Raw genomic sequence first — 15,052 nt, forward strand, 5'->3', positions numbered from 1 at the left:
TGTTTAGTTTATGATGCATATCTACAGGGAATATACAGCACATATGCTTCGAGGAGTTGGCATCCACACAGAGGGGAAGGAGGAAATAGTTACAATGAAAACAACAGAGAGAAAACGGCACAATGATGGTTGAGTTTTGCTGCTCTTCACAACCGCATGCTCCGTGTCTGGAGACAAAGCGAAGAGCACAGCTTAGCAATTACGAAAAGATAGACACAGATACAGACCGGTGTGTCTGTGTGTTTCTCATCTCGGTTTTTGTGCCGCTCGCTCATCAGAGACAGCTCCCTCCTTGAATGTCAGTTTCCTTGTCAGAAGTGGGCCTGACTGAAACCCTTGGAGACAAAAGATGAGGAAGTAGTAAACACAGGCAAAAAAGATGAGGCGTTGGTAATCAGATGCGGCAGATGCACGCCAGCAGGAAGAAAGACAGACTGGCAGCTGAACAAAAAGATGGGAGGGCATTCATTTTCACGAGCGGGCTAGTGTGGCGATACACAGAAGTGGATTTTGTGCACATTTAAGGTGTGTCGTTAAATTCTGAAATGAAACTGCTGAGGCTTTTTTTCCCTAAATTTTGACATACAGCAATGTAGATGAGCTGCCAGACAGAGCCAGACAGATGACAGATTTAACGCAGTGCGATGACAGGAGATGCTTTAAGGGCTTTTTCAGACCCAAATATGGACACAGAATGGTGTGATCGTATAAACCCAAATCCTTGGTCTAGAAGGTTTTAAAAACAAATGTTAAGATCATAGTTGTGAGTCACAGATGGGAGGGAAATGAAGAATGAGAAACAGACACATAGTTGGACTGTGCACACTGCAGGTGGGTGGGAGTGATGAATGTCAGTTGTAACTGGTGTTTCTTTCATAAGAGCTACTTTCCCCTTCTGCTCTCACAGCTCCAGGTCTCCACCCAACATGGCTCTATATCCCCCAAGTAAAATCTGGAGTCAATCAGCCCAGGGTTCATTATGAAGCCTCAGAGATAAACTGTATGAATAATGGTACAGGGAATTAGGTCATATGCAGGAGAAAAGACTAGGAGGGAAGCAAGCAAAGGGAAATCACACTGTGTTTATGTTTGTTTTATAGCCCTGACCCCAACTTCTAATCAGTTGGAACACTGTGTGAAACATAACTAAAGGAAAGGAGCATCCTGGAAAGGCTCATTCATTCACAAGCAAGGATGGAGCGAGGGTTTCCACTTAGTGAACACATGATTGTAGAAAGGATGTTGGGCTCAGGAACACTTTGTAAAACTGTTGTCATTAAACACAGTTCTTTTGCAAATGATTGCATTGTTTTTATTGACGTTTTACACAGCATCCCAACTTTTTTGGAATCGGGGTTGTATCTACTGGTCAGTATTAGTAACAAACTGTATGGCACTTGCTCTTAAACTAGAAATGGGGATCACGTCGGCAGTGAAAAAGTGGTGCACAAGTACTTTCCTCCTCTCTTGATTTCTCTGTCTGTCTTCCTCTTCCTCTGGTGCTGTAAACGCCAGGGGGCTAACAAGCTCTTAAATAAGTTAGCAGCCAGAATGGATAGATCCCAGGTGGACGTGGAGGATAGGAATATGGTGGAGTCACTTTCTTTTTAAGAGGGCCGTTCCCCTGGGAGTGATAGACGAGGCTTATAAGAGTGCACAATTATGATTCCCACATAGACCGCTTCCCTTTGCCTTCTGTCCTGTTCTTTTATTTCCTCACTGTATATCCAGTACAGGTGGTCTCAGTGTTTGTGTCTCAATTCCAGGTGTGGCGTTCAAGTATTGGTGCTTGTGTATGTGTGGGCAAAGCTTTGGGATTTTGTAATTGGTTTTTCGAGAGTTTTGTCTGATGTGCTTAATTAAAGGACATTAGATGGAACTTTAACTCTTGGGCAAATAAACAAACAATAAACTACATGAAAAGAGTATTGGCACATAAGTAAGACTATATTAGAGCATTATGAATGTTAGAGTTGTTTTTTAATTTTTTTAAATTATGTTAAGCCATCATCAGATGGATAATGCCGCTGAGCAGTCAGTATCCCTGGTATGTGTTAGCAGTTGTTCCTACCTCCTCCTGGTCAAAAGGTTAAAGTCTAACCTGAAACAGCAGAACTCCTGGCTCACTGCTCACACAACCTCACAAAACATCCCCACATTGAGAAAATGAGTGTATGAACGTAGACAAAACAAAAGTCTCACTTCTCCTCCTCCTGTTGTTCACTTGATGTTAAGGACTATTGTGGCTGGCTGTGATTATCAGATTGGACTAGTAGTGGCTGTCCCCTTTCATCATGTCTGACTAGAGGCGGCGTTGCCCAGACACACTTCAACCAGGCATTGATTAATGAAGACAAAAGCAGGTCATTTCACCTCACTAAACAAATAGTGGCTCTGATTAATTAGTTAAATAGCCACCTCTGTGCACAGCTAGTAGCCCACATCCAGAGATAGGACTGTGGAGTTTGGACTGATTTAATAACTACACCAACAATAAGCCGTCCACAGACAGGCATGCTTGAGCAGTTTCTTTGATTAGAACCACTGACTAATTTTCATCTGAAAGCATTTCACATTAAAATTATCAGCACTTCAGACTGCACTCAGAAACATACTTTGCGTTTTGAATACGTTGCAGCAAGTATTTCTGAATTCCAGACATTGAATTCAGTTGAACAGGATGGCTGTTCAGGTGAAAGAGGCTCCACCTTGCCACACACTGTACCAAGGTGGCTGACGGGCTTGTGTCAGTGCTAAAATATTGGAAAACCCTGCTTGATCTCTATGGGAGGAACACTTTCACTTCACGACCTCTCTTTTGTCTTCCTCATGTGTCTTCAAATATTCTTAAATTGAGGTCTTACTGGAGGCACTTTGTCTGTTGACCCAGCGAAGTGCTTCTTCACCCTCTCAACCCTGCTCAGTCTCACAATGAGTGAGTGAGTATAGGGTGACTTTTTCCAGCCATAAGCAGTCATGCTGGCCAGCCTGTAACTTTTATTAGCTTGTTCATATAAATAGCCAGTTTGCACTATGTGAAAAATTTCTATGTTATTATGCCAAGACCCAGAGGGACACTTCCCCTTTCCCCTAATTTCCCACAGCTCCGATCGTGTAGCGTGTGCTTACATGCACTGAAATAACCTGTGGCCCATTGTACCAGCTATATGTAAGTTCTCCCTTAAATTAGGGTGCAAAGACCCCACTAAATGAAAGGTTAGTTAGTTTGATACTGAAGCTGTGTCGATGTCTGGTCGGATCACAGAGACAAAAGGTTCATCCACTCTGGCGTTTAGTCCAAAACTAATGAAATTGTCTCAGAATGTGACGTTTTCACTTCGTCTGGCCAATCAGATGACAATTTGTTGCTGCGTTATTATTATCAGTATTACAAAATGATAACCTACACTGGCAAACTGCTATAATTTAGTAGTTGTTTTATACAACCATGTATATTTGCTTGCCAACATAACAGCATTAGTGTCTAATGTCAAATGTTGTCAGCCCTATAACATAATGTAATGCAATGTTAACCTTAGTTTGTGTACTGTTACAGGATTAGTTTGTCTACAGCCGATACAATCCACTCCTCCTCATCTTCCCAACCTTTGAAAATGATGGTCCATGCCAACTGCTATAACTTATGTCTACCTTGGAACTGTTTCAGTTAGTACAACACTTAAAATGTTGCTTGTAAACTCTGTCTAAAGTTAGAAATTACGTTTAAAATTAGCCTGCATTTGAACTTATGTATAGCTGGCACAATCCACCGTTGACCTTTTTTTTTTTTTTTTTTTTTTTTTTTTAAAAAGGCTGGTTTCACTAATTGTGTATCGAGAAACCAAAGACATCTTCTGGAGAAGCCTGATTTCTAAGCCATGTGTACATAACCCAGTTTCCGGTGGCACATGTTCATGACAAAGACTTCAGACAGAAGGGAAGCATCACTGTGGCAGCAGTGTGGTGGGATGAAAGGAAAGACTTGTAGGTGTGCGTCCAAAATAAACTTTTTTGCTCCTTCTGTCTCCCTCTGTCCACACAGAGCGTTTTGACCACCACTGTCCCTGGGTGGGGAACTGCGTGGGAAAGAGGAACTACCGTTTCTTCTACATGTTCATCCTCTCGCTCTCCTTCCTCACCATCTTCATCTTCGCCTTCGTCATCACACACATCATTTTACGTAAGTAGCTGAGGGGAGGGGGGGGGGGACATGTGCTCAGGCATGGCGGAGACGCACACGCTGCTCGTGGCTGTGTTCTCGCCGTGTTTCGAGCCAGCAGGTTGTAAGTGGGTGTTGTGAAAAGTTGCAGTATTCTGGCTTGTTACCATCTTTCCAGCTGGGAGCAGGCAGTGGACTGTTGGGCTCCCCATTGGTGTGTGTGTGTGTGTGTGTGTCTGTGTGTGTCTGTTTGTGCTTGTGTGTATAAATGACAGTGGACCATGTCGCACTGGGAAAAAAATAAGGGCCAAGATTAACAGCTAGAAAATTGTAGTGCTGATTATGGTCTTTTGAGCATGTTCTTGTTTCTTTCCATGCTGTGTTGAGTCTAAATACTGTCAGATTTGACCAACAGGCATCAACAGTTTGAATTCTTTGATTTGTTTTTTTCATCCCAGTGGGGTTCAAACCAAGTTAGAAAACATCACAGTGACTTAATAATCTGTTCATGTTGTAAGCTTACATTAGACATACAGTGCAGTTGTGACAGTGCTTCATATCAAAGGTGGTTGCATCCTCCAGTGCTTTATTATCACTATTTCATTTATTCTGTGCATGTCTGTACACTCTGAACCCACTTGTTGAATTTTGCACAGTTTCATTTAAAAGGCAAAGTTAATCATCGATCTAACTAATTGGCGCCACAAAGATGCCTCCGACAGCCACATTTAGCCAGCCAACACTTAATTTTTGGGCTTTTTTCTGGCTCTGTCCTACTCTTCACACTTGAAAGTTAAGTTGCCACTTAAGTGGGCGCACTCTGCCTAGCTTCCCTTTTGTTGACACTTGCACTCCTGCAGAAAATAATGGCTCCAGACTGTGTAGTGCCCAATATCTGATACAAGCTCCAACATTCAATGGGTGTTGTTTAATGATGATTGTATAGTGGTCCAATGGCGCCTCTGTCTTCTCTGTTCACAGGCTCCCATCGAAGCGGGTTCCTCAATGCGCTTAAAGACAGTCCTGCCAGATATCCTTACACTAAATGTAACTTTTGCCATGTATTGTTCAACGTGTCTTTTAAGTGTCTTGTGTGATTTTTGCTGCTGTCTGTCCATGTTTTTCTCTGTACTCTTTTCTGGCCATAGTTTTGTAATCACCCAGCTTTCCCGATATTGAATTGGTATTACAACTCAACATGGACTAACTTGCCCAGCGAGGGCCCATGCAGGTCGTTCTGTAGGTCAGAATTCATTCGCATGACACGCCTTTTCAAAGCATTTCCATCTACTGCTGCTGCCAGTTACAGTACTTGCATAACTGGTGTGCGTCTGATTAGTCCTGTTTCATCCGAGTAACACAGCACGCAAGGCTGCTCCTCGCTCTGTCTCTGTCGATTGATTCAGTCGGCCTTTGATGTCATCTGGCTCTAACTTGCCCGCAGTCGCTCTACAGAGATGTTGTGTGAGTGAGATTTGATGTGAGTGTGTTTGTGTGACAGATGCCAAGTGTGTGCGAGACGTCTTAAGCTACAGCTGTTACAAATGCCCTGTAAGTCAGCTTATTGTTGCAGCATTGATGATAATCACGTGGACTTTGGTAAATCCAGGCAAGTCTAACATTTCATTTTAACATTGCATTAAAGTTTGATTTTACACTATTTGACCTTAGCTTTTAGCTGCACATCCAGGCAGGAAAAGTAGAAGCAGTCACCTAACGTCAGAATTTACATTTATTGTCACTTCATCAACACACTGTTTCTGAGAAGAGATTGAAATTTACCTTTTAACCAACACCTTTTGACATACAGTGAAATATAAATAGGTATTTTTTTTGGTCTCTTCACTCACTTTAAGTGGAAACAGACAACTTTCAACTTTTGCCCCTTAGTGATCTACTAGCTGTGCTTCCTTTGTGCCTTAAATCAAGCCTTCACTTTCCTGGGAGATCGTACCCGGTGGCAGCAAGAATTGTGTAGCAAAAGCAAAGCTCGGCAAAGCCAATCTAAATGCCAAATGTCATTATTCGATCGCCATTACATTGTGCAATCAACATTTACTTCATAATGATAAGTTGAAGCAAAAAACTTGTCTATTGCCAGTATAAATAATACAAGAATCTGAACTAGGATCCCATAATAACGTAATATCCAACGGTATTTCTGATCCACAAATCAAGTTCAGAGTCCAGGGCTGTGACGCTGTCTGTCTGTCTCTCTCTCTTTCTGCCCTTCTCTATATGGCTGAGTGAGATAACTGTTTTCTCTGGCAGAGAAATGTGTGCCAAGCCAAGCTGATAACAGCCTGTGTCCTACAGGACTTTAATAAAGGGGAATTGCAGTCGATGGTATCGTAGCAGTCCTTTGTACTAGGTGAATGATGACATGTTTTGTCCTTGCTAAGGAAGAAGAGACTGGGGGAAGAGAAAAAAAGAGGGACATTAACAGAGAGAAAAGGGGAGAGTGAGGGCATTTAGATGATTTTTACAGCACAGTTTAACACACCGACTCATGGTCTTTGCGTATGGAATATTACGCTGACCCACCTAAGTAATTAATTTTGTCAGTATGCCCATGGGGACGTATCCGTACTGAATAGTGCACTTCAAGTGTCTGGGTATTTGTAGGTCCTATTTTATGAATAGTTTTCTTTCGTATTGTAAGATGTAATTAAGGGTCACTGTAGGTCATTTTCATAAAGGCAGAAGGATTCATCTTAGACAGCGTCTGTGTTTTTCTGCTTTATGTGGAGCAGAGAAAATGAGCAGTGCTCTGCAGTCCCAGCCAAATGAACTGGTAACTAGGAACTATTGGCAAGAGGAGGACAGCCCTGAGGCTGTAGGTCAATATGCTAGCTGTTAGAGCGCGTGCTATTTTCTGTCCATGCTGGCTCTGTATGGGTCTACGATGTGTGTGTGTGTGTGTGTGTGTGTGTCAGTATTGTCTGCTTCGCTATATGTCCCGAATGGATTAAAAAAGGCTGTGGCAGATATTTATTCCTTGACTTAACTGTGTCACTGTGCTGGAGGTGGTGGTGTGTTTCTTCTCTGTCTGGTCCATAGTGGGCCTCTCAGGCTTCCATACCTACCTAATCAGCTCCAACCAGACCACCAATGAAGATGTGAGTATGAACGCACATCAAATAGAGATACATCAAATTCAGGGACTCTTAGAATTTCTTGTTGTTCTATCAATGCTGCTACTACAATAGATATTTATCCATCACCCTGAAACTGTGACTGATGTGTGGTCTCCTCCAGATAAAAGGGTCCTGGTCTTCTAAAAGAGGGAAGGACAACTATAACCCCTACAGCCACGGCAATATATTCACCAACTGCTGCGCAGCCCTGTGTGGACCCCTGCCACCGAGGTATGACGTGTGAATGTGTTTTTATGTGGTGATTTTTTTGTTATTATTGTATAATTCCCATTCAGTAATTTTTCACCTTATTGCAATAGGTCAGAACACCTGTCCCCCCCCCCCCCACCACAAGTTTCCGTTGTGTGCAGGCTAAAATAGAACTGTTAGGCAAGAGTCTTTTTGATGTGAGGAGCTGCTTTGAAACGAGCTGCCTGCAGCCCTTTGTCTATACATAGCTACTAAGACACTGCGAGAGTGTAAAGGATTTCAAGCTTATTTTAACCAAATCCAAGATCAAAGTTGGGTTGATATATTAGATTTCACACTTTTACTGTTCATGTGATTTTACAAAAACACCGGCCAACTGTCACAGCTACATTCTCATGTCCATGTGACTGTAAATGTCAGCACATTCCCTCCCAAGCTCCTTTCACTTCGGCATTTTGTACCAACAATTCTCATTACTCATCTCTGTGAAACTGCAATTCCTCTGACTTGAACAGCTCTTTCTTTTCTTTCATTGTGGTTAGAAATGTGTTCGTGCTCACACACTGGACAGAGATACCCACTATCGGCTCTTATCTTTACTGGCCACTAGTACCCACTTTAAAGATACAGCACTCTCAATGACGCTGTCAAGACGTCACAAATGTCTCTTAGCCTTTGGAACTTGCAGCCTTTAATTTTGCCTTTTGCTTTGCACCCATTTAACCATAAAGTACAAACAAGATAGTTAGAAAACCAGTTTAGGCCATACAAACTGAATAGTATACCAATAGTAATAATAGAATACCATCTGAAGTTACCAAAATACATGCATACTGTGCACTCACACAAAGTATAAGAAGAGCAGTGATCAAGGCTTTTAGCAGCATTCTGTCTGTGTATCTGGCTGCAATGAACTCTGGCCCCCACAAGTCGTAAGTCACCAATAATGATACCTGTGGGTGACTAAGAAGAGTCCTCAGTGCACAGGTGGCGGCCATCTGGTTGTGTGCGTGTATGTGTGTCTGTGAGTGTGTGTGTCTGTGATTGTGTGTCTGTGCACATGTGTGTTTGTGGCGGTGCACAGCTGGGTCCCCCAGTAAGAAAGGAATGTTTCTCCTCAGCCTCGGACTATGCAAGCAACGCCAGCCTCTCACACACGCAGACAAAAACCTCTTGCATTGCATTCCCTGCTGAGTTCTTGACTCACATTTCCTAATGCATCAGCCGACATGTTTTTATGCTCATTTCCTCCTAACTGCATTTGCAGACGTTCCGGTATTCATTAGCAGCAACACAAGCCGCTGCTTTAGGTTCCCCTAGTTTGTCTCTGTGCTTCTAGCAAACCATTTCCACCTGAATCCAGCTCAGTCCCACGGGAACACACTGTCAGCACACTCTGTTAAATGATTACCCTGCTCACACTTTTTAACACCTCAACTGGCTGTGCTTGTGTGTGCGCGCGTGTGTGGTAGAGACTGCTCTTTGTCAGATCAACCTTTGTCTGGCTAATAAATAGCCATTATCACATAGATCTGGCCCATGACCACACAAATGTGCACATACATACCAAGAGTTCAGCAGGTTGTCGTCTAACCAGCTGTGTCAGAGTTCTGCGGCACTAACGAGGGGACAGAAACAATGATTCACTCCAGCGCTTCACTGCAGGGCCTCAGTGATTTATTACTGAGTTGTGATTTTATGTGTTTGTGTGAATGTGTGTGTGTGTGAGTGGAAGATTTGAATGTTAAGACTCAAATGTTGAAACTTGTACACAATACTAAAGCAATTACACACGATTGTCTCTTTTAACGGTGTGGTACCACTGACACACAAGGTAATTTGCACTCTGCTAATCCTTCCCACCTAACATTGACTAAACCTGCCTCTAGATACAGTATTAACAGTCAGTCACAGAGTGGCTTTTAATTTGTACATCTGTGCTTTAAGGCTTCCAGTGTCCTTACACCATTTGTTTAGCCATTTGCTATGTAATATCTGTGAATGAATGCACACAAACAACGCATTTCTCCACTCTTTGTTTCTCTCTGACTAGTCTCATTGACAGACGGGGTTTTATCCAATCAGACACACCGCAGCTTGCACCACCAACCAATGGCATCACAATGTATGGCGCCACCCAGTCACAGCAGAGCCACATGGTAAGACACTGACTTCCAAGACACTACTGTCAGGCTGTTAACGTCTTAGATGTAAAAATGCAGAGTTGTCATGAGTGGTGCGAATGTTCATCGTGTTGTCGAGTCTGTTTAAGAGTCAGCAAGTTACCTCGTGGATGGATCGTGGATCATGGATTTTAGCAATAGTAATATAATTTATTAAAGGGACTTGATACTTTTAGATCTGAGGGGCGTAATACGAAGCAAGATCAATGTGTTTTCGAGGTATGTTTAATCTAAAGGTACAATTTTCAATGTCACAAAGGTTGCTCTTTTTTGACCTGACTATTGCCATGGTAACTAATACTGCATGCCTTAGCTGCTCAGTTATGTTCAGAGTTTGCTTCAGGTAATAATAACACTTGAAATTTTACACATCAGATCATCCATACGGTCCATTTTGTGCAGAACTTGACCAAATGACCGAATGCCCCCTTTTTATTATCATTATTATTTTACAGAGCCTGATGAAGGAAGCCTGGTTGATAAAGAAAGTTGATAACCACCATCGTGATGCTCTTTATCTCTGACCACAAAGTCTGGCTATGTTGAACTTGCTTCGCAGTAACACCCCTCAGGCTCTCCTCTGTTCTCAAAAGTTTACTGGTGTTGCCTCACAACCAACATTTTTAAGTTCAATCCTGGAGTTTTCAGCTCTGGCTGATGTGGCGACACCTGTGGTTCCTGGTGGTAACAGCAGGTGCAATTTAATACTAAAGGAAACACTCCTTAAGCAGCTGCTTTGCCAGAAATACAACAGAAGGGCAAAGGATGTATGTGTTTACAGTACAGCCAAACCAACACGTTCACTGTGGCAGCATCTTGTTCTGTTACTTCCTGCAATATTTAAAACAGGCCTGCTGACACAAGATGCTGGAAATGACAGAGGTTAGTGCTGTGACTGCTTCACAATAAAATCCACCTCGTGTGACTAAAATGCCACCTGGTGTTTCACCAGTTGAACGTTTTTAATGTGAACAGTAAACAGTGAGATTCAAGCACAAACAGTTACGCTAGATTACGTACACACATCAGATGCAGATCATAAATACTGTTAGAGAGGGGGTTTGATTTTATGAAACTCCCAAGGATTATCACATTAAGAAACATTTTGATAGTCCGCTGGTCCTTAGTTCTTTGGCTTCAGCATTCTTTGTCCCAGTCTCGCCCGGGCCATACCGTCACTCCTGCAGGACCAGGCCTTGGTCAGCATGACGCAGAGACAAAGCATCTTTCACAGCAGCCTGTCTGACAGAGTGAAACTTCCAGCTGTTGTCTTTTGTTCATTTGCCAGAAACAGAAAATCAGCTCATATGAAGTGTGGTAGATAAACTCAGCCCCATGTCAGTTTAAGGAACTGAAACTACAGATGTCATGGCTTATAGTATTTTGTGTCTGATTGTGTCTGATCACAGTGGTGAACACTGGTTAATGGTTTTATGGCCTGGCCTAGATAAAACATGAGGTCTGACTCTTTCAAACAACATCTTCACTTAATTCTGTGACACAACATACTGCCTTTTTCTCTCTCTTTCCAGACCTGGGAAAGCAGTTCTACTTACCTCACACTACACTGAAACTGATGCAATTGCTCGGGATTGCAAGGAGCGAGACAGTGATGTTTTCAATTTTGCATGTGTCGCTCCGTGTTGTCTGTAAATTAGGTCAACCGCAGCAGGAAGGGTCCTTTGTGTGAGGTGGCATCACTGCCTGAGCTTAAGGACTTAACTCCCCCTGATTTCAGTTGCTCTCTGTCAGAATACTGTATTTAATATCATGGGTTTCCTCATCATGCTGATAGTCCAAAGTTTACAAGAAAAATAATGAGGAGCAATCAGAAAGAGATAATATATAATGAACTGGAGCATTTTGTGCGACCTCACAATCTCACAAACTGGAAGTACACCGCAGTCCTTAAACAGATATCTAATGTTAAACTGTCTCCTGCAGTCTTGGAGAGAATAGCTGTGTTGTGAAGAGGACACTGGACTGACCTCACTGACCAGCTTGCCTCTGGTGCCTGAATAGAAGCAACAAGTCTTCTGTTGTTCGCTTTAGCTGTTAACCTCACACATTACACGCTACGTTTAAGGCCTATTCACACACAGCTTCTTTAATGTCTTTCACTGGTGCCGTCCCTCTGCGCCACAGCCATCTCGTTGTTATCGACCTCGCCCTGTTCGTTCTCATTGAGACGTCGAACATGATCGTCATCTGTCTTCAGGTCCTAGCTGCGTGGACGCCTTGTAACGGGCCGAGAGCCACAGAAACATTCCCTTGTGTTAGCACATTCAGACACAACTGCCATCTGTTTTCTGTCGCGGCCATGCTAAGCGGCCAGAGTCGTCCTGTTGTTTCGGCTGCTGGCCATTTATCTGCACGCTGATACAGAGTCAGCTGTTAACGTAATATCCGTTTGTTAAAGTCCAACGCAGCGTCCTCCCTTGTCTTTTTCCAAACTGTCACTATCAAAATAAAGCATCAGTGGTGCAAAAAAGAACAGAAAGACAGCAATGTTGTGTCATCAAGACAGTTTTAGAGAGGCTGCTGGTCTGATTTTGTTAAATCGTTCAAACCACGATGAGTAAAAGTCTCCCATCACTTTTGTCTGTTTACTACAGTGCAGTGTGGGCGGGTGCTATTTGGAGAAAGTGTGTGAATGTACATGAAATGTGTGAGAGAGATAGAGGGATGAATTATAAAATGCAAGTGTATCATACTCGATTCATAGGTTTTGTCAGTTTTAATGTAGTTTTAAGGCGACACAGACCGTGGGAAATACAGTGCAGCAGGTCAGATGTTTTTATTTTGGAATCTCTTGACTTGAACTCAACTCAAAACAAGGAGAGTCCTCATCAACACGCGGTTGATCAGTTTAATTTCTAAGCCTGAAGATGACAGTACAGTAGATTTTTACAGTGGTCAGTTTCCTTTCTTAGCTGGAAGTTGTGCAACTTTAACGTAACTCTTGTTTTTGTAGTGCTGTGTGAGTTAACTCATTCAGGTTACGTTTGCGTCGGGGCCCAGTTTCTTCGGAAGGTGCTTCTGTCTGTGATGCAGCGTACAACAGCGGCCCGATATGGAGAAGCCTTGTAAGCCATTGCCATGGTAACAGAGTGTGAAGTGATGTCACATTGTGCCTCAATAACATAAAATCTCCATCTGGGGTTTGATTTTGGGTGTTAGACAGAATTTAATTGACAGCATACATGTGACAATTTGTAGCTTTCTATCTCTGGAAATTGAATATTTAGTTTGACATTTGAAGGCATCTTTAGGCTCTGGGAATATTCTGTTTTTCAATCATTTCTGACATTTTCTAAACAAAAGATTAATTGAAAAATGTGCAATTGTCAGATTAATTGGTAATAATAATTGTTAGTTGCAGCTCTATTTTTAGATATGTGTCTGGTGTTTGTCTCCACCCCAATACAGTGGAAGGTGATGTAGGAGTAACGTTGATATTCTATTTCAATGCTGAGAGCTTTCATTTCCATGTAAATAAAACCAACAGTATCTGCAGCAGTAGATACCACTGTAAGTTAGTCAGAAAATCTGTTTTGGGTGAAACCATCCTTTAACATCATGGTACACAGTTTGCATTTGGCTTAGTCAGTATTTCTATATTTGGTCTTCTTTCTTCCTTCCTGTCTTCCTCTGTCTTTTTCCTTTGTGAGCTGTGAGCTATTTTTATACAATACACACACACACACACGAGGAGCTGCACACGATCAATTGGATACCTAAGTGCCAGCAAAGTGTTCAACTTACCACCAGTCAAGTGCTCATTCACAGCAGACAGTGGCATGTTGTCAGGAATAACACAGTCGACTGGAATCTCCCAGCTTACGGCCGAATTCCACTGCCTCATCCCCACGCTTGTTTAAAGATGAAACATAATGGTGTCGGCTTTGGGCAATATTTCATTTCATTCGTACAAGGTCGTGGTCATCCTCTTCATGACCCGGCCTTCATGATGAAAAAAAAAAAAAGGAAGGAAATGTCAAAAGAGTTCGCAGTTATTTTCTGTCAATCAAAGTATGTTGTATGTTTGTAGACCCACTGCTATTTTGTATTTTATATTAGAAAATATAAATATCTGCTTACATTTTTGATGAGAGGAAAAAAAATCCTTCCTTGTTGTGTCATCATTGCCACGTGTGAAAGCCATGGTGGCCTGTGCTGCTTCATTTGTTATCTTCTATCCAAGGTTAGTCCGTCAGCTGTCTGTGTACATATTGTTCCTTGTAGTGTGTGTGTGTGTGTGTGTGTGTGTGTGTGTGTGTGTGTGTGTGTGTGTGTGTGTGTGTGTGTGTGTGTGTGTGTGTGTGTGTGTGTGTGTGTGTGTGTGTGTGTGCCGTGGGGGATGGACAGTGCTGAGTCAGTCTAGCTATGACTGTTAATAAAACATGAGTGGGCCTCAAAGTGGAAAGAAAGGGACGGAGTTCTGTCTCCTTTTCTTTCTTTTTTTTTCCACCTCTCAATTTTATTTTGTATCCAAGACACCGCTGATGATGTAGCTTCATGCTAATGAAGCTGTGAGTGAGCCTTCTGTGTCATTTCTGTCCACTAACCCTCGCTCAAAGTGCTCCGTCTGGAGAAAGGTTGTTGGAAAGGTGATAGGTCAAGAGCAGCTGATTCGTGCAGCTGATTGGAGGATTGATAATACATCAGAGCCACATCTCTTTTACTGTCAAAGGTGGCTGAACTTTTTAAATCACATCTGTGATCTGCTCTTTTTAGGTCAGTGAGATTGAGACAGAAAGGTGAGAAGCGTGGGACGAATCTTTTTGCTTCTTGTCGGAAGTGGTGTGGGTTGGAAGAAGCCATCGAAGTGCCTTTCTTATTTGATCGTATTGCTTATTAACTACTGTCACTCTGCACGACTGGTGATCTTTCTCCTGTTCGTGGTCTCCAGTGCACACAATTGTTCTGTGGTGATAAGGGGCTAATAGGGTTAAAGCTAATCTCCCTGTATCTAATATGTGCTATTGATGACTGGCTGTGTCCTAACCCAGTTCCTCTGCTTCAGTTCTAGACATGTAATTTCCACTCTAACGTAAGGCAATAGAGATCAATAGGCCATGAAGCAGAGACTTAATAGCCTTGTGTTTTCAACTCTGTCTACTGACCTCAGCTCTGTTTTCACTGGGGCGGGTGAACGAGCTGGTGCGGCTTCTTTGTGTGGCTCTGCATTCTAACAAGGGTACTAACATCTCTTTTTCTTCTCTTTCTCCCTCTTATCCAATCACCCACCCCCTCCTCTGTTGTCTGTCCACACGTTCTGCTTTCCTCGGTCCTGTGTGTTGTTTCTTCTTTCCTCTTCCATCTAATTTTTAACACTGCCTCACTCTTGTTTTCTATTTCCG

At 42.6% G+C, this 15,052-nt stretch overlaps 1 protein-coding gene across 4 annotated transcripts in view; it reads left to right on the forward strand.

Annotated features, from left to right (window-relative positions):
- LOC121618169 (palmitoyltransferase ZDHHC14-like) overlaps positions 1–15,052 on the forward strand; it is a 46,096-nt gene that overhangs the window by 29,795 nt on the left and 1,249 nt on the right. For 3 of the 4 annotated variants that reach the window (XM_041953505.1, XM_041953507.1, XM_041953506.1), the window contains exons 5-9: positions 4,043–4,180; positions 5,141–5,189; positions 7,176–7,278; positions 7,418–7,527; positions 9,560–9,665. In XM_041953505.1, the coding sequence (XP_041809439.1) occupies positions 4,043–4,180; positions 5,141–5,189; positions 7,176–7,278; positions 7,418–7,527; positions 9,560–9,665 (506 nt within the window). Of the gene's footprint in view, positions 1–4,042; positions 4,181–5,140; positions 5,190–7,175; positions 7,279–7,417; positions 7,528–9,559; positions 9,666–14,426; positions 14,450–15,052 lie in introns of all 4 variants that reach the window. The other variant, XM_041953508.1, reaches the window with a different exon arrangement.

Source organism: Chelmon rostratus, chromosome 15, assembly GCF_017976325.1.
Source record: "Chelmon rostratus isolate fCheRos1 chromosome 15, fCheRos1.pri, whole genome shotgun sequence".
NCBI lineage: Eukaryota > Metazoa > Chordata > Actinopteri > Chaetodontiformes > Chaetodontidae > Chelmon > Chelmon rostratus.